The 22,617-nt window shown below is 37.0% G+C and overlaps 1 protein-coding gene and 3 non-coding genes across 4 annotated transcripts; 1 reads left to right on the forward strand and 3 right to left on the reverse strand.

Annotated features, from left to right (window-relative positions):
• Nucleotides 1–8,873: 8,873 nt before the first annotated feature.
• Nucleotides 8,874–8,946, reverse strand: TRNAK-CUU (transfer RNA lysine (anticodon CUU)). The gene has a single exon. It is a non-coding gene; the product is annotated as a tRNA-Lys (tRNA).
• A 3,788-nt stretch (nt 8,947–12,734) lies between these two features.
• On the reverse strand, nt 12,735–12,807 carry TRNAK-CUU (transfer RNA lysine (anticodon CUU)). Its single transcript has one exon. It is a non-coding gene; the product is annotated as a tRNA-Lys (tRNA).
• A 970-nt stretch (nt 12,808–13,777) lies between these two features.
• On the reverse strand, nt 13,778–13,850 carry TRNAK-CUU (transfer RNA lysine (anticodon CUU)). Its single transcript has one exon. It is a non-coding gene; the product is annotated as a tRNA-Lys (tRNA).
• Nucleotides 13,851–15,386: 1,536 nt separating this feature from the next.
• On the forward strand, nt 15,387–16,916 carry LOC104603090 (uncharacterized). The gene is made up of 2 exons (XM_010267037.3): nt 15,387–16,149; nt 16,351–16,916. The coding sequence occupies exons 1-2, from the start codon at nt 15,514–15,516 to the stop codon at nt 16,441–16,443; spliced, it is 729 nt and encodes a 242-aa protein (XP_010265339.1). The 5' UTR covers nt 15,387–15,513; the 3' UTR covers nt 16,444–16,916.
• Nucleotides 16,917–22,617: the final 5,701 nt, after the last annotated feature.

Below are 22,617 nucleotides of genomic sequence, written 5' to 3' on the forward strand. Positions count from 1 at the left end.
CAATCAAAACCCACCCATGAATTTTGATAAATAACACCTGATTGGCTACCCCGTTTATGATTCCAGTTGACTGGTCAAAAGTTTTTCAGATATCATATCTTTTCCATATCATAGTCGAACCCAATAATAAAATAAACATTTAAAGGATAACTTCACTAACCTATTCCCTTGCAATTGCCTCTGCCCCCTTAAATGATAGACAAACATGAGTTTTCTTCATCACAAGTTGGCCAATGGATATGACATTAACAATAATAGAAAGACCAGAAACTGCCCAAAACCTCTTTGTATTACTGTCCATGATGCAAGCTTCCATTTATACTATGTCGCTGCTAATTTGTCGGAGGAGTTGCAATGGCAAGAGAAAGAAGAAGTAGGGCTGTTCATAAGAAGGCCCAACCCGATCAAACCGACCAACCTGGACCGACCCAACCTGAGTCAGCCAGGCTATCTTCAGCATCGGTCGGTTTCGGGTTGTAAAATATCATAAACAGATGGTTCAGGTCGGTTTGTGTGAAAACCGAAACCGACCCAAACCGAATCGACTTAGCTAAAGAAGCATGTTATTGTATACTTTGTTTAGTTGTTCATAATCCTTTGTACAGTGCATACAAGTTGATATAATGTTTGAAATTCATGATTTCAGTTTTCGTGGTGAAACTAATCTCTAATCCTAGATGCTTATCAATTTGTCTTCTTTTTGTTGTCTTCACTTCTAACGAGAATAAATTCTCAAACTGACAACCCAAACTTGCACCACACAGGCACATGGGGGGCATGGTTGAACTTAGAGTCGAAACTGACCCAAACCGATCCAACCCGACTCAAACCGACCAGGTCGATTTTTCTTAACACTGGGTCGATTTCGATTTCAAGTTAAGGTAACTCGACCAGGTCGGGTCGGTTGGAAAAACCTCAATAAACCGACCCAACCCGACCCGTGAACAGCCCTAAGAAGAAGAAAGGAGAGAGAGAGAGAGAGAGAGTTGAAGGGTATTTTAGACTTTTGGCCAGGTTTGAAACACATTTGAACGTATCCAACACCTGGTCCATGTCTTATTATTTCAGATCTGAAAATGATTTTGAAACCCAAATTCAGATACATTTCCAAACACCTCTCTAATGTCTGAAAAACAACATTTTCATATTTCAGATGTTTGAAAAGTGTTATCAAACGCCGCCTAAACCATCTAATAAAGCAAAAGCCTCAGCCATGAAGTTCGTATTCAAACCATAAGAATTTTGGAAGGCTGAGACGAAACCATTGTTACCATCCCTGATCAAACCGCCACCCCCACTTGGGCATGGTTTACCCCTAGCTGACCCATTAACATTCAACTTTAAAAATCCTGCTGGGACCGGATTCACATAGATTATTTAAAATCTTTTTGTAGTGGGCTGAATGGATTGCAGTCCCAAACTAGATAACACCTGAATTTGCCACGAATCAGAACGAGATCGAACCTTTATACAAGGGCTGGTCTCTTGCAACCAGCGTTTAACTTTAAAAATAACTCGTTGGAAGCAACCGTAGACTCATTCCATCTTCCTTTTGCATCTTACCTCCCAAACTTCCCACACTATAAAACATGCTACAGAATTAACACACCAAGTCCATTGACTTTGAGAATTCAGAGCCACTGTGAACCACCTGAATGGGCTCATGCTGGAAAAGGCCTATTCCCATTATGTTGCCAAAGTAGGCCCATACTTTCTTATCCAAATCACTGTGAACTAGCAAATGAACCCTGCTGTCACTTTTTGGATCTTTACCACAGGTGCATCTAGAGGCCAATTGTACTGATTACCTGTAAATCATGATCCACACCAATCCACTAAATCAAAATTAGCTCTTCAAGTTCGGGATGCTGTAGGACGAATATTTAGTTCACTTATTTATTTATTCATTCAGTATTTTTTTTGGAAAAAACATTTTATGTAACACGTGAATAGGGGTGGCCACGAGTCGAGTTCTTTACAAGTTATTCGAGTTCGGCTCGGCTTAGTTTCAACTGAGTTTCCAGTCGAGCTCGAATATATATATATATATATATATATATATATATATATATATATATTATAATTCTTAATTATTATAATTTTTTAAATATCAAATAAAAATATTTTTTATATATAATTTTTTATTTTTATAAAATATTTTTTAAAATTGATCTCGAGCTTACGAATTCTTGACTCAAGCCGAGCTCGAGCTCACGGTTCCTTATACTACTTTGGTGAGCCGAACTCGAGCCTCGTACTATTCGACTCGAATCGGTTCGAATCCACCCCTACACGTGAACCATGTCACATGTGTGCTGGATGCCTGGATCAATACTTCAAACTTGAATTCCTACTTTGGTATTGAGTTCGAAATAAGCTTTTAGGAGCAGATGGCAGCAGGCCAGATCGGGTATATGTAATTTACACCGTGGCATCTTACATGTTAATCTGTTTTTTTTTTTATTTTTTCTGCCTTTGAAATTTCACTTTGCAGAGAGCTGGTTTCAACTTTCCATAGTTAATTCTATCTCTGAGCAAGGAAAACTCCACTTATTCAAATTCTTATATGTTAGGGTACAAATATAGACATCTTCTTTCTCATTTCTACCTATAATGTTTTCTTGTATATCTGTTATATATCTTTACTCGGTTAATTATATGTTGGTTATGCATAGATAATCATTTTTCTAATGTGTATCAAGTGAAAAAGGCATCCCATTTAGGTGGTTTTTATAGATACATCTACTAGTGATCTAGATGTATGCATGGCTAGACATAGGTAGAACTATAGAAGGGGCCTGGGATTCAGCAACCAGCAGATAGGTGTAGATGATCATGGCCAACTAATCAACTCTGGGCTTGTTTCCCATTTCTCTTGCAATAAGTTGGTTTGTCATCTAATCAGTTTAGGGATATGAGATTTCTATTAGGGAACTATTAGATTATACATTTTGCTCCCCTATGTGTTGCAGATGTATCCATGGCTTAATTCGATATACTTTGACAATGGTAGAAACTATATTTAGGTAAGTAACTAGTAGTAATACATTTGGTGAAGTAAAAGCAAATTGACATATGAGAAGAGATTTATTTATTTTTTGTTATCACATATGCACACAGGGAAGTTGGGATTGGGATTTGGGGTTGAGCAGGGTGCATGTAAGGAGCCCACTGGCCATACCATGAAGAACTTGCACTTGCATGGGTTTGATCATCCCACACCTCCAAATTGGAGGAGATGCCAGTGACCATATCAACTCCTGGAACATCAGATAAAAAGAGAAGATAAAGGTTTTAAGAATTCTAAGTGTTATATTAATTGCAGAAAGGATTTGGATTTCAGTTAATACATATAGTTCACTACCAGTCTAATTAAAGGTCTACTACAAAAATCCAATATATCAACATACAGAATGATCTTGTATGGAGTCTAACCAAAACAATGAATTGTCAATTTACAAGCTATAAACAATAGTGGTTATTGGGAGTTGGGAGAATCTACTTGTGTGACCAGTGAAAACAATTGCCTGTGTTTTCCCTACTTTTGGGAAAGGCTCCAAACATAGGTACCTTGCTGCTGCTGGTTGGTTTCATGCATGATTCATGAACCACCACCTACTTTAGTACTGGACTCCATTTTTGAGAGATACCATACTTAAATTCTTTCATCCAATAACACCTGAACCTGAATCTATGCTCATCCTTTAATTGTCAATGTACAGTAATTAGGCATTCAATATTAGTGGTTTATGGTGAGACTGGATTCAATAGGCACAGCCTTGTGAGACACTGAAAGGGCGTATAATTTCAGAATGTATTCGGATGTGCTACGCACAACACAACATTGTAAGTAAAGTGAATGAGCACATAACGTTACTGCTTAACGAGTGTGAAGATCCCCTGTCGGTTATGGTATAGTAAGAAGAGTATAAATACCAAAAAAAAAAGGGATATCGGTAAAATGTCAATAAGGCTCAACAAATCAATCAGAAAAGGAAATGGCCCACCCTGGGGCTCGAACCCACGACCACAAGGTTAAGAGCTTGTGCTCTACCGACTGAGCTAGACGGGCATTGTTGTTTAGTGATTTACTCATCGCTAATCAAACAATTTTACAAGCGATATTATTGTCAATATCAAGAAAAACTTTAATGAGGGCAGACACGAAATGGGGCTCCTTTTTTAGTGATATTACTGTCAATATCAAGAAAAATTGAAATAAGGGATAGATATACACAATGGTTCCATCTACTTCTACAATACTAGTATAAGTAATTATTAGGCCCCGTTCGTTTTTCAGTAAGTTATTTATCCAAGTAAATACAATTACTCGGGAAAGTGTAATTACCTTGGTAAGTGTATTTACCCATGTTCTTTTATTTCCCAGGTAAATAAGATAATAACTATTTTAGCTATAAAAATCTATTATTAAAAAGGGCATTTTTGTCCTATTCAAGTGTTAGCAACTTTCCTCCTATGTGGGAAAATTATTTACCCACTTAGGAGATGGGTATCATTTAACTGGGTAAGTGATGCATAGGAAAATAAACTTTCCCTGGTCCCCACATAAATCTGAAAAAATGAACATGAGATTCTTGGTCAATAGGAACCAAAATCCTATTGTCCCCCCTCTCAAAATCCAAAAAAAGAACACCCCCTTACTAATATATTTGGTGAAGTAAAAGAAATTTGGCCTGTAAAAAGAGATATTTATTTATTTTTTTCTATCACATATGCACACAAAGAAGTTGGGATTAAGGCAAACAGGATGAATGTAAGGCCCAATGGCCATTTCATGAAGAGCCTGCACTTCCATGGGTTTGATCCCACACCTCTAGATTGGAGGAGATGCCAAGTGACCATCTCAACTCGTGGATCATCGGCTAAAACCAGAAATTAAAGGTTTTAATAATTCATCTGTAATGACTTCTAAGTGTCATATTGCAGATTTTTCCTAGTGGATTTGATGCAAAGAATCTGCCATGGTCTGATCCATCCAATATTTCACCTAAAAATGATGATACATAGAGGGGTCAAGGCAATAGTGTGCAAATCTATCTATATATATCTATCTATATATACCCAGTCCACGTGGACTTCTTTCTCTCCTTCAAAACTCACTCCAAAACCCCCTTCAATTTTTTTTTTTTAATTTTTGGATTTTTATTTCCACCCACATTCAACCACTCACGTTTCAGACTTTCTCACCCCAACTAAAAGTTTCCTAAACTCTCTCTCTCTCTCTCTCTCAATCCACACAAATGGTGATATGGAAGGGAAGCTTGCCTAAAACCCAAGTAGGTGGAGGTGGAGGAAAAGGAAACCTTCCCTATAATTTCTCTCCCTAGATATCTAAATAAATCCCATTAGATATTAAATAATATACATATAAACTACTAAAATTAGCTAATCATTGATTTATCTAAATTACAAAGGTGAACTTTTATTAATTGTGATTAGTAAATTTCTTAATTACTTTGATTTAGCCGTTAACGTTAACTTACTAGATATATAAATTTGTTCAAAGTGAGCCAATAAAGTTCAAATTAGAAAGCTAGTTAAATTCCTAAATTAGCAAATTACTTAATTTTCTTAAATTAATGAATTAGAAAATTACTTAAATTACTGAATCAAAGATCAGTGAACTTCTTAAAATTACTCATTTAGTAAAGTTAGTTAACAATAAAATTAATAATTACTTAAACTACTAGAAATTAGTATATTAGTAACATGTTAATAATTATTAAAATTTATGGTAAATAGTACATTATTAAATTAGTAAATTAGAACATTAATAAATTAGTAAAGGTACCGTGAATTACTAAATTAAAAAATTAGTAACTAATGATGTTATTATAAATTATTTAATAATTTACTAATAAAGTTACTATTTTAAGTAAATGAGTAAAATTAGTAAGTTAGAAAAATTAAAAAATTAGAAAATTTGTTAAATTTTCTTGTACTATAGATACCCTTGTCTTTTGCTTTGTTGCTTATTTGTGTAAATAAGCAATTTCATAGCTTTTGGTAGTTGAATCCAGCTGTTGATGAAATGGGATTTCTGATCAATGATATTGAGCTCCCTTGGCTGAAAGGCTTTGGATTTTCAGTTAATAGTTCACTACCAGTGTAATTAAAGGACTATTAAAAAATATAATATATTTGTTTTTCAACAGGATGATCTTGTAATGGAGTCAAGAGGGCGGAGCCAGAAATTTTTTATGAAGGGGGCAAAATCTAAAGTGGAATGGGGAGGGAGGAATAAGTATTGATGGGCCCATAGGAAGGCCAAGTATTAGGGTGGGGAATTTAGGAGAGGGAATTTTACATAGAAAACTCTATTCGAAGTGGAGAATTTGGACCACAGGGGGAGCCATGGCTACCCTGGGTCCCCCCTGAGAGTCAATGAATTGTCAATTTACAAGTTATAGGCAATAGTGGTTATTGGGACTTGGGAGAATCTACTTGTGTGACCTGTGAATACTGTTGCCTGTGTTTTCCCTACTTTTGAGAAAGGTTCCAAGCATAGGTACCTTGCTACTGGTTGGTTTCATGCATGATTCATGAACCACCACCTACTTTGGTGGACTCCATTTTTGAGAGCTACCATACTTAAATCTTTCATCAAATAAGACCCCTGCACCTGAATCTGTGCTCAACCTTCAATTGTCAATGTACCATAATTAGACATCCAATATTAGTGGTTTATGGTGAGACTGGATTCGGTAGCCATACCCTTGTGACAACACTGAAAGGGTGTATAATTCTATTGATGTGACAATTATTTTTAATTTCATTCACTGTACTACCCTTGTAATTACAGTGAATGAATACACAAATATTATACATCTTTCTCAAAAGTTGATTTTAATATGTGTTTACTTCATAGATGGATTTATCCTAGGGTTTTTAGGCAATTTTTTGCTTTTAATATCAATAAAAAATAATATTTTTATATAATAATCAAAATAGGATAACTTTTATTGGAAAAATATGAAGAAAGGGCAGTAGACACTGTTGCTCGTCATCCTCTGCCTCTGTATTCACCCGCTTCGACGGTGCATGAGGGGGCAGAGGAGGCGTTCCCATGGACTGTTCTGCTCAGTAGTTTGTTTCCCGCCCATCACTCCACCCACTCATTTTCTTTTGCTCGGTTGCTCCACCTCCTGAGCCTCCTTTGTTATTGTTAGAATTATTTAGGGAGCTCTTCAACATCTCTAATAGTGTCCCGTTGGATGAAGAGCTCCTTTTTATCCTGTTCAAGAAATTCGTTGCGTGTTATTATTCTTCCTCTTAGCTTTGGGCTCCAGACTGCCTTCACGATCTGCACTACCCATGCTTGCCAAGACAGGATTCGAGCTGGGTGGGGTGGTTTGCCTAGCATTCGCGTTTGAATTTTTGTTGGCGGTCGTGTTGGTATGGCCCTTATTGTTGCCCGTTCTTGAGCTTCTAACACCCGACGTTGTGGGCCATTCTCTCGTCTTCTTCTTGTCATCGGCTACAGTCGCAAATGAGTCATCAACTTGCTTTCTATCGACAACCGGTTTCTCATCGACCGTTGCTGTTACTGGTCGTTGCTCCCCTTTCCTATCTATGCTTGTCGTAGAATAAGCTTTGGTAGAGATTGAGCTGCGTTTATGATAGGCAATTATGGGAGCAGCAGGCTTTGGTGTAAGAAGCATTGAATCCTGTGGTTCGTTTTTGGATGGTACTGGAAGAACAGGAAGAGGTGGTGGAGGTGGGTCCTAGATCTGTGGGCTGATCTAATTTCCGAGGTCTTTTCGCCATCTCCTTTCTGACGACGTCTCCAAGTGCAATTGCGACGAAGGACTTAGACGAGTTTTTGGGGAAGAATACAGTCGCATTGCTAAAGAGGAGAAGCTTCTGTACCTGGCCGGACCAAGATCAAGATGTTGGAATACAGTCGTCACACTGGGGAACTCGTCTTTAGCAATGCGACTGGCCTCAGTGTGACGACGTCACTGTTTCAAGATCAAGATGTTGCCAGACCAAGCTTCTGTACCTAGCCGTATCCTACAAATCGAAAAAAAAAAATCATCAGCAGCTGCAATGTGGTTTTCCGGCCAATTAAGTAGTTTTTCGGCACAATCTGTAAATTATTTGTCTTTTTTGCGTGGACCTCATTCAGACATTATCATATTGGTCATGATAACTATTGCCAAGCGGGAAAGAAAATTATGATCCATTCGCATGAATACAGAGGAAGACGAGCAACAGTTTCCACTGCTTTTTTTTGATATTTTCCAAAAAAAAGTTAGTTCCATTTTGATTATTATATAAAAATATTATTTTTTATTGATATTAAGGGCAAAAATTTTCCGCTAGAAACCCTTTATTCTATGAATATTTTGACAACTGTCCACTAAATTTGTTTTCAAAAAGGCTCTTTTTGAAAAGAGTACAAATACAAATTTGTAGGGTATAAAATCTTGTACTTTGTATTATTTTATATGTATCTGCATTGTATATATTTATATTTATACTATTTTCAAATTGAGCCTTAGTGCTTAAGAGTGTGACTACTACTTATTAGATCCACTTAGGGCTGTCAACCAGTCAGATTCCACATGGGTTTGCCTCAACCCTATCCAACTAAACCCAACTTAAAAATATATAATTCCTGAACCTAACCTGATATCAATCCAACCCAATCCGTAACATTTCAACTGTACTTTTTCTAACACGTTTTGAAGACCTAAAATTCATTAATTGAAGTCATGAAGTTCTTTTATAGATTCTAAGGTGTTACTTTTCTCATTTAATAAAAAAAAAAAAAAGAAAACTAAAATCAAAAGCCAAATATACTTAACCTTAATCCAATCCATATGATTGGGTTACATTGAGATAAAATACGCCCACCGTGGGGCTCGAACCCACGACCACAAGGTTAAGAGCCTTGCGTTCTACCGACTGAGCTAGACGGGCATCGTCGTTTAGTGATTTACTCGTAGTCAATCCACCAATTTTACAAGCGCGATACTACTGTCGATATCAAGAAGAATTTTAACGAGGGCAGATACGAAATGGGGCTCCTTTTTTGGGGTTTCCTACTTCTAAGATTGATTGGAATAATTTATTTACACTTTGTCCTAGAGATATTCGCGAACATTCCTGAGAAAAATTGTTATTGGAAAAATTATCTAAAATTCATCATGAATTTTTAACATTTCTCTAAAACTTATTACAATTTTTTAAAATGTCTAAACTCACTATATCAACAGATGAATATTACTTATTAGATCCATTTAGGGATGCCAATGGGTCAGGTTTTGTACGGTTTGCCTCAACCCTAACCCGCCCCTCCAGTGCCTCAACCTGAACCAACTATACCCAGCTTAAAATTGCATAATTCCCGAACCCAACCTTATAGGGTCTAACCTGATACTAATGCAACCCGATTTGTAGTGTTTCAACTGTACTTTTTTTAACATGTTTTAAAGAGTTAAAATTCATTGACTGAAGTCACGAAATTATTTTGTAGATTGTAAGGTGTCACTACTTTTCCCATTTAAAAAGAAAAGAAAACTAAAATCAAGATATACACATGTAACCACAACACCTCTTCAATGCGCCAGTTAGGGGGTCTTCTTCCTGGTTCTGGAAAGGGGTTTGTAAAATCAGACCCGTTTTAAAACAAAAGGGTGTTGCCGACTTATTGGGATGGGAGGATCCATGGATTTCTGAATTACATAAATTTGCACTCGCTAATTCTCTAAGAAATGAGAATTTGGGTGTGAAACTTGTAAGTGAACTGCTTACACACTCTCGAGAGTGGAATGAAAACTTGTTAGAAGCTCTTTTTCCTAATGATATTCAGGTGGCAATCAAAAAGGTTGGCGTTTCCAGTCTAACTACGATGTTAGTGACACAAGGTTTTCTAGAGGTACGGAACGGGCCTTTTGGGTGAAACTTTGAAAAGCTAAAATCTATCCCTTTGAAAATTATTGCAAGGAGTGGTGTTCACCAAGAATAGATGGTGGGGTGATTATGTGGATTGATGTTGCGTCTTTTGTAGACCTGTTCATGGGCCGGGTAGCTCAATGGGCTGGCCCGGCCCGACCCGGCCCCCGGACGGGCTTGAGCATGTATTTTAGCCCGTGGGCTTGACCTTGGGCCTAAAAGCCTGAGCCTGACTATTTTATGGGTCGGGTTCGGGATTTGTTAAAAAAGCCCAGCCCGAGCCCGACCCGGCCCGACTTTTCCTAAACTGCCTAACCCTAACCCTAAATACTCAAAATTTTTTTTTCATTCTCCTTTCTCACTCTCACTCTCAGAAGCGGCTCTCATTTCTCCCTCTCAACTCTCAGAACCGGTGAATCCAGTTGCACCTGCAAACTCAGTCACTCGCGGCCGACGCCACCAAAAGTAGTCATTTCTCTCTTCGGCGGTGATCTCTCTCTCTCTCTCTCTCTCTCCAGCCAGCACCGTTATCATCTTCTTTCTTCTCATTATCAGTTCTCTCTCTTCTTAGAACTATGTCTTCTATCTTCATAGCTCTCTCTCCAGTTGGCGCCACCAGAACCCAGGCGCACCGTTTTCATTCTGTGAACTCAAGCACTGGCAACTGACGCCACCAGACCTAGATCGTCTCTCTCTCTCTCTCTCTCTCTTTCTCTCTCTCTGGCCAGCACTGTTGTCATCTTCTATCTTCTCACTTTCTCAGTTTCTATTCTCATTCTCAAACTCCCAGGAATCGGCGAACTCAGCAGGCACCATTCAATCATCAGAGGGCACTGGCGCTCAGACTCCCAGGTCGGGCTTTGGGCTCGGGCCTAAAAAATTTATGTTAATAAAGAGCAAAACCCCGGCCCAACCCGACCCATGAACATGTCTAGTCTTTTGTAATGGAGATATAGAAGCATTGGAGCATTTGTTCTTATCTTGTGCTTTTTCTAAAATTGTGTGGTTTGGAGTGATAGGTTGGCATATTGATAATTAGGGGAAAATTCTCATTGCATGAGCTTGTTCTATCGAAGTGATGGATGCAAAAACCACAGAAAATGTGAGCTTTACTTTTGGTAATGGAGACAATCAAGGTTTAAAGTATCGAAAAGGTAACTTTAATAAACATATCGAGATATATGCTTTGGAAACGTATAGATACGAACGAAAAATCAAGATATGCATGGGTACACTAGAAAAAAAAAACATCATTAAAAATATGAACAATAAGAAAAATGAGTTTTATGTGAGTATAACTAATTTATTTAAACATAAAAACCATTCTTTAATGATTTATATAAAGTATCGGGATATAATTAGTAATCATTGAAAAATAATAGAAGAACTAAAATGTGTGTATATATATACTAATATTTATTAGTTAATATTTTTTGAAATCATTTATTAGTTAATATTTATTATATATAGATTTAGATAATATTTATTATGTAAATATATACCTTAATTTTTAATAAATAAATATAACTTGTATTCATCTTATTATTATATAAATATTAATAATCAAATTTATAGCATTTGTTGGGAAACATCCACCAAGGCAAGAAAGATTGCTTTAAGTATAAAAAAATGTGTCATTTTAATAAGTAATTAAGGTTGGCATAACGGTTAAGTAATTATTGTTATAAGCAAATGAGTTGGGTTTTGAAACTTGTTACCTTTGGTTTGTGATTTTTAACAAGTTATTTCACTTAAATAACATTTAATGACATATTAAATGTTGTAATAAAATGTAACTTAAATGAGCATTTAATTAAATTATATTAGCATTTAGTGATGTCTCAAACTTTAAGGCTTAATTAAAATTGATATTAATGAAATATAAGAGATAAATTAAATTTAAACTTAAAAAAAAGAGGGAAATTAAATTCAGCTGATACATAATGCGCATTGGCCCATTTCGGGTATGTATCGGCGTGACCGTATCGGCCGATACGTTATGAAATTTAAAACCTTGGAGACAACAGTTGATTATATATTATGGGAGGTGGATTCAAATCAAAGGTGATTGCTTGTTGTTGATTACACACATGCAAGGTTCCAAGTCAACAGTACCATGGAGATGGAGGCATATGTTGAACGATGCAAAGACTATTGCTGACTCACATTGTCTATTGTCCTTTTCCCATGTTAAAAGAAACACCAATGTACTAGCTCAAAAAGTTGTTATTTGGGCCCCGTTTGTTTTTTGGTAAGTTACTTACTCAGGTAAATACAATTACTTGGGTAAGTTTTCTTGAAAACACTTACCTGGATAAGTGCATTTACCCATGTTCTTTTATTTCTCATGTAAAAAGGCAATGACCATTTTATCCATAAAGATACACTATTAAAAGGGGCATTTTTGTTCCATTCAAGTGGTGGCAACTTTCCCCTAGGTGGGAAATCCCACCTAATAGATTAAATTATATTTAATACCTAGAAAAATAAACCTTCCCTGATCCCCACATAAATCTGAAAAAAGAACATGAAATTCTTGGTCAATAGGAACTTGATCTAATAGATTAAATTATATTTTATGGAAAAAAAAAGAAAAAGAAACTTAAACTTTAAAATTATTAGAATTAGAAGTAAAAAATTTACAAGAATACTTTGTATATGTACAAAACATCATGACCCGAGACGAATCAGCCAAAACCCAAATGACCCAAACCAACATGGTTAAAAGAATCAAAACCATAACCTCACCCTAAAACCAAATATACATAACCTTAATTCAACCCATATGGTTGGGTCACAATAAAAAAAAATAACGCCCACCGTGGGGCTCGAACCCACGACCACAAGGTTAAGAGCCTTGCGCTCTACCGACTGAGCTAGACGGGCATCATTGTATAATGATTTACTCATAGTTAATCGAACAATTTAACAAGCGATACTAGTGTCAACATCAACAAGAATTTTAATGAGGGCAGACACGAAATGGGCTCCTTTTTTGGGGTTTCCTACTTTTGAGATTGATTAAAATAATTTACCTACACTTTGGTCCTACATTGAGAGACAGATGTTCACGAACATTCCTGAGAAAAAAATGTTATTAAATGTGGCTGCTAGTTAGGAATTAGGAGTTAATATACCCAGTAAAAGGGTATTTTGTTGCCGATGGCTTTGAAGTTTGAAACTTGCTTGTCTCTAGAGCAGGCTTCTGTTGGCAGATAATACAAGTATATTGAAATCAAATGCATGATTAATTTTTATATTATCTTGTCTCAGATTAACATAGAAACTATTTTCATAGAAGCAATACATCTTAATCAAAAAATTAAAATTTTTACATGATAAATCTGATAAAATATCTGATAACTGCAGCTCGTTAAACCACTTAAAACCTTACAATATGAATTGTCATAAAAATATTTATTTATCCTTACAACTACCCTTTCATCTAATAAAGGTAGCCGAAATGATGAATTAACCCACCATCTTATGCGAATAAAAAAGAAGAAACCATCTCTACCTAAAAAGCCATTTTGGTCGGACTCCTCAAATCTTAGAAGCTGCTATGGATGAGGGTAGATAGCCGTTTTGGTGCGACTCTTCAGATCTCATAAGCTGTTGTGGATGAGAGGGTAAAATATATAGCTGGTTCGGACTCTTCGGATAGAAGGAAGCTTGCAAATTTAGAGGTGTTTCTACACTGTTTTCAAACGCATGAAAATATGGACCCGTGTGCAATAATGCACTGAACCGGTATTTATCTCATTTCCAAACGCAGCCTAAGCTAAGGAAAAACGGTATAATGTCAATAAGGCTTAACTCAAAGATTATACCATCAATCAAAAAACTAAAATAAAATCGCCCACCGTGGGGCTCGAACCCACGACCACAAGGTTAAGAGCCTTGCGCTCTACCAACTGAGCTAGACGGGCATTGTTGGTTGTTCATTTACTCAAAGTTAAAACATTTAATTTTACAAACGATATTACTATCAATGTCAAGGAAAATTCTAATGAGGGCAGACACGAAATGGAGCTCTTTTTTCTGGGGGGTTTCCTACTTTTGAGATTGATTGAGATAATGTACCTACGCTTTGGTCCTACATTAAGAGAGAGAAAGAGAGCTGCTATTCATGAACATTCCTAAGAAAAATTGGAATATCTCCAGCCTACAGTAATTCATGAAACATTTGGAAACATCTGTCCGTGCATGAAAACATGTAAGAGGATGAGATATTTCCCATATATGACTGCAATGTTACATGGGTAAAGTTGTCATAGGCAGGAAAATCCGAACTTGAAAATCTGTTATTAAATGTGGCTGTTAGTTAGGGGAATTAGGAGTTAATATACCAGTAAAAGGCTATTTTGTTGCCATGGCTTTGAAGTTTGAAACTTGCTTGTCTCAGGTTAAAACCTAAAACCTTATTGCTTGATCCGAAAAATACCAAAATACAGCTAAGTGGCATCAGCCGTTGTGTAGACCGAAACACAATATCTCGTCATTCTTCCATGAAACCAAACACTACCTAAGTAAATTAACCTAATTACTCGTTAAAAACATAAAAGGCAGCATTTGGTTGCACGTTATAAAATGAAGAAAGAAAAATAACCCATTAATTTCTTAAAAATCACTAATATATATTATGGTAATTGATTGTACGGCTGGAAAACATTTTTCAAAAAGTAAGTATTAGTTGTAAGACAATGACATTTCTTCTCTGTTAGTCAAGGTTTTTCCTCTCCATGCATTCATTCATATCTTGTATCTCGTACATTTTTCAACCACTCAGGTTTAGTTTGTAAGTTAAGCAAGAGACCATCAAGAAAATTAGGACTATGATTTGTTTTGCTATCTATCGATTACCAATTTTCAGAAGGCAGCCACACAAAATAAGTCTAGTTAGGAATTTGGGCATGCAATCAGATAGAACATGGAGAGCTCGGCATTGTTTTAAAAAACGATCCGGAATCGAAACCATTTCGGGCATTAGTTTTTGAGTCAGCCATTCGATTGTTTGGTTTGAATGGTTGATTTATTCTAATTTAAAAAAATAGCAAAAACCATTGTATGGGTTGAATGGATCAACAGCTTGATCACTCGGGCCAATGGATTCTTGACAAAATCAACAGTTTTTGATCAAAAAACAGGCTAAGCGTGAAACTGAACTGATTGGCTGGATGATTCTTTGGCCGAACGGTCCGACCCCCTCCGGGTTAATGACAGTTGGAAATGGAAAACACAGGAGCCCGGGCCCCTAGTACTAGTACTAGTTAACTTATGGTAAGTTTTATCAATGCTACAAATTAAAAAAAGATTATCATTACTGATTGTAATGAAAGTGAGCAGGTTAATTAGTGGGTCATGGATCAAAGGAAGCTAACCTACTTTTCCCTTGGAAGCACGTTTAGTTTAACCAGAGCTAGCTTTTCCCATCAACAACCTCATTCTTCAAATGAGTAGCAGGGACGTCCACTTCACATGAAGATTACATCTCCCCCTCATTCACCAAATATTTTTAATTCCAATTACCATTCTTTCTTCCTTTATTGTATATAAACACCATTGCTTCCATCAACTGCCATCGCAGAGGAAATGGCTTCCTGGTGGTTGGCTTGCACTTTGGCCTGCCTTTGTATTCAGATAGGCATATCTCATGCCCAAGCACCCGCAACTGCACCTTCTAGCCCTGTCACTGCGGCGGTGCCTGCAGCCACAACTACTCCTATATCTTCACCATCTCCTAGACCACCACCGGCGGCTTCAAGCCCAAGTGTTTCACCACCCACACAGACCCCACCGCCACCGGTCGCTGCTCCTCCAAAACCACCAGCCCCAGCTTTACCTCCAGCTATAGCACCCGCTCTACCTCCACCACCACAGGTCACGCCTCCACCAGCACCGGCTTCACCTCCACCTGTACCTCCACCAACAAAGCCACCAGCGCCAGCTCCAGCTAAGAAAGCACCACTACCGGCACCGGTGCCCTCACCGACAAAACAGCCACCAGCACCAGCACCAGTTAAGAAGACACCTGCGCCAGCACCAGCACCAGTACTGGTTCCTTCACCTGCACCTGCTCCCACAAAGCACAAGAGGCACAAGCACAAGCACAAGAAGCATCATCATGCACCAGCGCCAGCACCAACTGTACCAAGTCCCCCAGCACCACCTGCCACTCCGGATCCTGACGATCAAACGGCATTGGCACCGGCACCTGATTCCAACCTGGTAATTAATATCATTAACCTGCCTTCTCTTTTCCTATTCTAATTAAGTGACTGTCATTAATGTTTTCATAATCTTTTGAGGGGCATTATTCACCATTAATTTCATCACATTTTTCTTCGTTTCTGAGTTATAACTGCACCCAAATCGGACTTTTTTCAAAGGCTTGTGAATGACTGCCGATTCATTTTATTTTAATTGCAGAATGGAGGTATCGGAACCTTTGAGCACGGAGGACTACTTGGGTGGGTGAGGATTGGCATAGCTGTTCTTGCTCCCCTGGCAATTATGGGCTAGATTGCTTTATTTATTTATTTGTTTTTTGTTGAAATCCTTTTCCATAAGATTCTTTCATTTACTGAGCAGAGGTACATATTTAAGTTGTGCGGATTTATGGTTTTGAGACCTTTGTTGAGTTTGTAAACTTTCTCCACTACAACACCATGAATTTTGAGGCCTACTTTCTAGCTTACCCACAAAAAAAAAAATTGAAAAAGGGTCCCTCTACAGAGAAGAATAAAACAAAATATTAATCATCTAGTCATATCAAGGGAGAAGAAGAGAATAGAAGACCCAGTATATCCTGCATGCAGCGTTAGCCATGAGGATTTGTATAATATATGATTCTCATGTCATTGTTGATTTTTGATCTATGTATTGCTTGATGTGTGCTTTCATTGAGTTAGTCTTGGTAATGGTCTCACAATATACAATTACAGTTTAACCACCAATTACCATTCATCTATGAATGCAAAGACATTGTGTAACAATGCAGCATATGGGATATGGAGGGCAACAAAAACACTTAATTTTAAAAACCTGATGAGATCAAAAGGCTTCCCGATCTAAAAATGTAAGCAATTAAAGCCTGTTTGGTTCATAGGCATAGGGGTCTGGAATCGGAATCAGAATGGGCCATTCTGATTTCAACTGTTTGGTTAAGCGGAATCGAAATCCCAGTTTCATTCATGGTGGAATGGCAGTCCTCTTCCTCCTCACTTGAGAATGAAATCCCATCTGATCCAGTTGATTCTAATTCCCATTCTGCAGATTTCTGTATGAACCAAATAAACTATGAGAATACATCATTTCAATACCTATTCCAGAGGGACTTCGATTTCGATTTCGACTCCAGTAGTTCTGGCTGTGACCCAGATGGACCCTTAGTTTGATGTTGTAAAGGTTTCAATTCTGAAGAGTATTAATCCACGCTACTGGCAATGCCATGCTCCAGTGCATATTACAACAAAGAAATGAAAAAATACAGCTGATAACTTTGCTACTATTGAAATCCAGAGGGATTTCGATTGTGCTATTATAACTACCACTGCTGAACAGTGATGCTACATATTTATACTTGATCAGCACTCAAAGTTTGTGCTTATATCTTCTCGCAAGTCATACTCAACAAGCCCAAGATTGTCAACTAATTTGTGACGCTGGACACTCTGCACACCGATGACAAGCAATATCAGTACTGACCCTGGACAGATAAAATTGATATAATATAATTGTGACCAAAAGCATCCTGATGTGACCTTACAACTGACGTGGGTTAATAAATATAATCAACAAAAATTCTTTAAGAAAGAAAATGTACCACATAAAAGTAGATTGTGCATGCAATACCTAAACCTATAATTTGTTAATGGGCCAAACTTCTATTCACCTGATGAGCTCAACCTTCACCAAGGTGGGCCAGCTGCAGTCTGATTCGGTTTGGAGGGGAGTAAAGGAAAGAAGGGGGAGAAACAGCTAAGATTTGGGGGATTTGAGTTGGCTGCTGCTTGGCTGGACAAAAAGTTTGTTTACTTTCTTTCCCTTTTACTCAACCCAGCCATCTTCTAAAGAAGACATGGTCAATGGAGAGATTGCATCATTTTAGTAGGGATTCAGCAAAGCAATGGGTACCACCCATATGTAATCGGCAGATCCAATATATAAGCATTTATTAATTTCTTGAACCACCTCCGAAACTACTTTTTCCACACCAAGATGGTGAGTAGTAGTAGTGATCCAAAGCTTTCTAACAAAAATGACATGGTATCTGCTCTAATTGATTAGCCTCCAGATTGCTTACTAATAAGTGTGTTTCTTCTATCAACACAATTTCATGTCTTGCTTCCCAAGAAAACCTTCTCACGTTTGTATCAGAAAAGAAAAAAAAAAACTGAAAAAATAGAACATTTCTAAGCAATGAACTTAAATCTTTAATTAGTTCTTCCAAAAAATGGAATCCTAATTCTATATCTGGTCATATCTATTTTCTCTATATATAAAGCAAGGTTGTCCATGTCACCATGCCTTTCCTTGCTTTAAACCCCGTTCCTAATTTTCTGTTTTTATTTTATTTTACTTTAATTTTTTAATTCTATATAATTACCCATTAAATCAACAAAGAAAGGGTGAATTATAGATAGGTACCCTATACTTTTGGGGGAGTGATAGAAAGGTATTTGAACTTTCAATTGCAACACTTGAGTATCCTAAACTCTCAAAAATAGACACTTGGGTCCATTTCCGTTAAGTCATGTTTCTGTATAAAATAAAATTACTGAAATGCCCATATAATTTTTAAATTATTAAACTGAAAAAATTTAAAATGACCAAAACAACACCGATTAAAATCATTTCACCGATAAGGGTAATAAATCGTCAACAAAGTAAATTTGTCACCAGAACTACCCAACTGTGATTGTGACAGTTAAACATTAAACATGTGTATAGTTTTCTTCTCTCTCTTAAAGTCCAAGGATCCATGACTCCGTCAGCACCATCCAGCTCCGCACCTTCTCCATCTCCAAAAGCTAGGGGTGGCCACGAGTCGAGCCTTTCATGAGCTATTCGAGCTTGGCTCGTTAAAAGTTCGACTCGATAGGGGGAGGGTGTGCGCCTTTGAAAGAGATGAGAGAGAGAGAGAGAGATCGGTTTCAACCTCCAATGAAAGAAACCGATCTCTCCTCACTTAGGGGTGCAAATGGATCAACCCGATCCTATCTGAGATCCGATTCTATTTGGTTAAATTCGGATCACCCTTCTATTCATTCCGAAACATATTATATATTTATAAATATAAATATATAATATATATGCTATTTATTTATTTATTTATAATTATATATTTTTGTATTATATTTTTATAAATTTGTTATATTATTTATTTATTTTTATAAAAATATGTATATATATATATGAGAAAATAATTAAGAAATGCTTGTATTTTTTGGTTTTACTTTATATAAATTAGTATATTTTATTTTTTTAATAATTTATTAAATTTTAAAGAAAACAAATCAGATTGGAAAAGATCCGAAGATCTGACTTATCGATAGGATTTGAATTCAAATCGAGTCCTATAAGATTCGATCAGATCGGATCTAACATGAACAATGTCAGATCGGATTTGAATATACCCTGATTTGAAAATGATCCAATCGGTTTGCATCCCTACTCCTCACCTCACTCTCACCGTCTCTGATTGGAGATGGAATTTCTTGAGAGGAGTTTGGGTTGTTTGTATAGAGAGATAGGAGAGCATAGGGTAGCCCTTCAACTAAGCTTGTGTTTCCATCTTACTTGCTTCCTAAATTTGGAGCAAGACCCAAGAATCCTCGTTTAACCACAATACTGAGAGTCCAATCTTGGGTTACATTAACGCATACACCGTGTACACTGTTATGTGAGTTAATTTTGGTTGTTTGTCCTAATAGTAATAGTTTATGCTGTTGAGAGCGTTTTTAGGTTGGACACATTCATCAATTCATGCCCATATCTATAATTATGGTTAAAAAGAAATAGGGAGCAATTACTGTTTTACCTCACTCTATGTAGCGTGACATTCCCAATAATGTTTTTAACAACAGATGCTGATGGCCCCTAACAGCCAAAGTTTTTTCTATTTCTCCAAAACTAGCCACGTGTCACTTGTTCTCAAATGAAGCCTCTCAAAGGAAAGCTGTCTTACATGTGAAAAATTCTATTTGGAAAGATCAAATTCTTCAGAAAAAGGTAGAGGAATCAGTTAATATTGATTTCTCAATAATCGGTACCGGATCCACATCAACAATTTAGGAGTTGTTTGGAATCGTGGCCGTTTTTCAAAAAAATGGTGTCACGTCAGATCCACAAAGGCGTTTCAACAAACGCCCATTTATCTCATTATTTGGTTCAACCGATTATTAAAAAATCGGGCATGCCTCGAAAATTGGGACCCCACCGATTTGGCATTTCATTCATCGGTGAACCATTTCCCCCAATGGTTGATTGATGTGTATCCTATGTGGTGTTTACTTGTCAGCACATACGTGAAAAATGGTGATGAAATTCACCTTACCAAACAACATAGTGTTGCTCAATACCTACGTGGTAGAAGCGTTTTTTTTTTTTTGTGAAAAATGGGTCTTGGAATCATAGGCATTTTTTCTTGAAAATTGGTCCCAAAAAGTGCCTACGCTTCCAAACACCATGTTAGAAATCAATGGTTTTTCTTCTATTTGGTTGGCCGATTATACATATTTCTAGGAAATCAATAGAAAATTGATCCTTGAAATTGGACTTGATCGAGGAATCACCACTTTCGGTGATTTCCCGATTTTCTTCTGATTCCAATTTTTTAGAATAATATGACATCGTACTGTGGGGAATAATCCCAATAAATTTTCCTTGTAAAAAATCATAGAGATTTTCTCTCTCAAATATTAAGCATGCAACAATAATAATACAAATAACAAAAAAACAGAGCAAGCAACAGTAGACACCAAATTTTTATGTGGAAAACCCCTCAATGCGAGGGTAAAAACCATAGGACAGAAGTCCAAAACATCCACTATCAGCAATAATAATGGGGTATAATGTTTTCTTGTCTATTTACAACTAGATGATGAATCTCAAGAAAACTCTTGGATACCAATAACAAAAATCATCATTAAACTGGACAACAAACAAGAAATTTCTCACCAAAGGTGGAACCACAACAATGGAAACAAGAGGAGATGCTGAAAATGGATTTGTCTTCTTCTTCGTTTCAACCCTTGTAACTCTTCTTCTTCTTCCAAAAAACCTTCTTCTCTAAACCCTTGTTCTGTTCTCTGATATTTCCTAGAGAGCTATTTTTGGAGTTGAGAGAGTAGAGAGTGAAGAGAGGTCTCTCCAATTCGTTGGTTAGCCAATGACGTGTTGGCTTGCATTGCAAGCTAATGCAAAAAGTCCATTGACTTTTCAATACCTTCTTTTTTGTCTTTTCTCCTTTTCTTTTCTCTTGTCTTTATTAGTGGGTCCCACCTCATAAGGAGGGAACCCCAACAATCTCCCCCTCACGACTTATGAGGAGGGCTGCACCATGCCCAAACCTGCAATGCTTCTACAATATTCAAACTTTTCTTTCGATAAGGCCTTGGTCATCATGTTTGACCCATTCTTATCAGTGTGAATTTTTTCAAGTTGCACTTCCCTTTCTTCAAGAACATTCCGAATCTAGTGATACCTCACATCAATGTATTTGGACTTAGAATGAGAGCTTGGACTTAAAATCTTTGGCTATCACAAAGAAGTGTAAATCTTTCTTCCTTCAAACCAAGTTCATTTAAGAACCTCTTCATCCATAATATCTCTTTGCAAGCCTCTGTGACAACTATGTATTCAGCCTCTGTAGTTGACAAAGCTACACATTTTTGCAACTTTGACTGCCATGACACTGCTCCCCCAGCAAAAGTGAACAAGAAACCTGATGTAGACTTTCTAGAATCAATGTCACCTGCTATATCAGCATCTGTAAACCCTTCAAGTATATGTTTACCACCACCAAAACACAAACATATCTTAGATGTGCCTTTCAAATACTTGAGGATCAATTTCGCTACAAGCCAATTCTCTTTGCCTAGATTGACAAAAAATCTATTAGCCACACCAATTGCATGTGCTATGTCCGACCTAGTACAAACCATAGTATAGATAAGACTTCCTATGGCAGAGGCATAGGGAATGTTCTTCATTTCTTCAATTTCTTTCTCATTCTTTGGCCTTTGATCACTAGACAATCTGAAATGATTTGCCAATGGAGTACTAACCGGTTTTGCTTTGTCCATGCAAAATCTCTCAATGACCTTTTCTATGTAGCTTTTCTTGTGACAACCATAATCTCTTGGATTTTCCTATCACGTGAGATTTTCATACCCAAGATTTGTTGGGCTGGACCTAAGTCCTTCATGGAGAAATACTTGCTTAACTGCTTCTTTAACTTGTCAATTTTTGTCTTATCTTGCCCAACAATCAACTTGTCATCAACATATAGCAAAATAATGATAAAATCATCATTAGAAAAATACTTAGTGAAAACACAGTGATTTGAAGCTGTTTTACCATACCCATGCTCTGTCATAAAAGATTCAAACTTTCGGTACCATTGCTTTGGAGCTTGTTTCAAACCATACAAGCTCATCCTCAGCTTGCAAACCATATGTTCTTTCCCTTTGA

The sequence above is a fragment of the Nelumbo nucifera genome, chromosome 4 (assembly GCF_055504915.1).
Source record: "Nelumbo nucifera cultivar China Antique chromosome 4, China Antique-T2T, whole genome shotgun sequence".
NCBI lineage: Eukaryota > Viridiplantae > Streptophyta > Magnoliopsida > Proteales > Nelumbonaceae > Nelumbo > Nelumbo nucifera.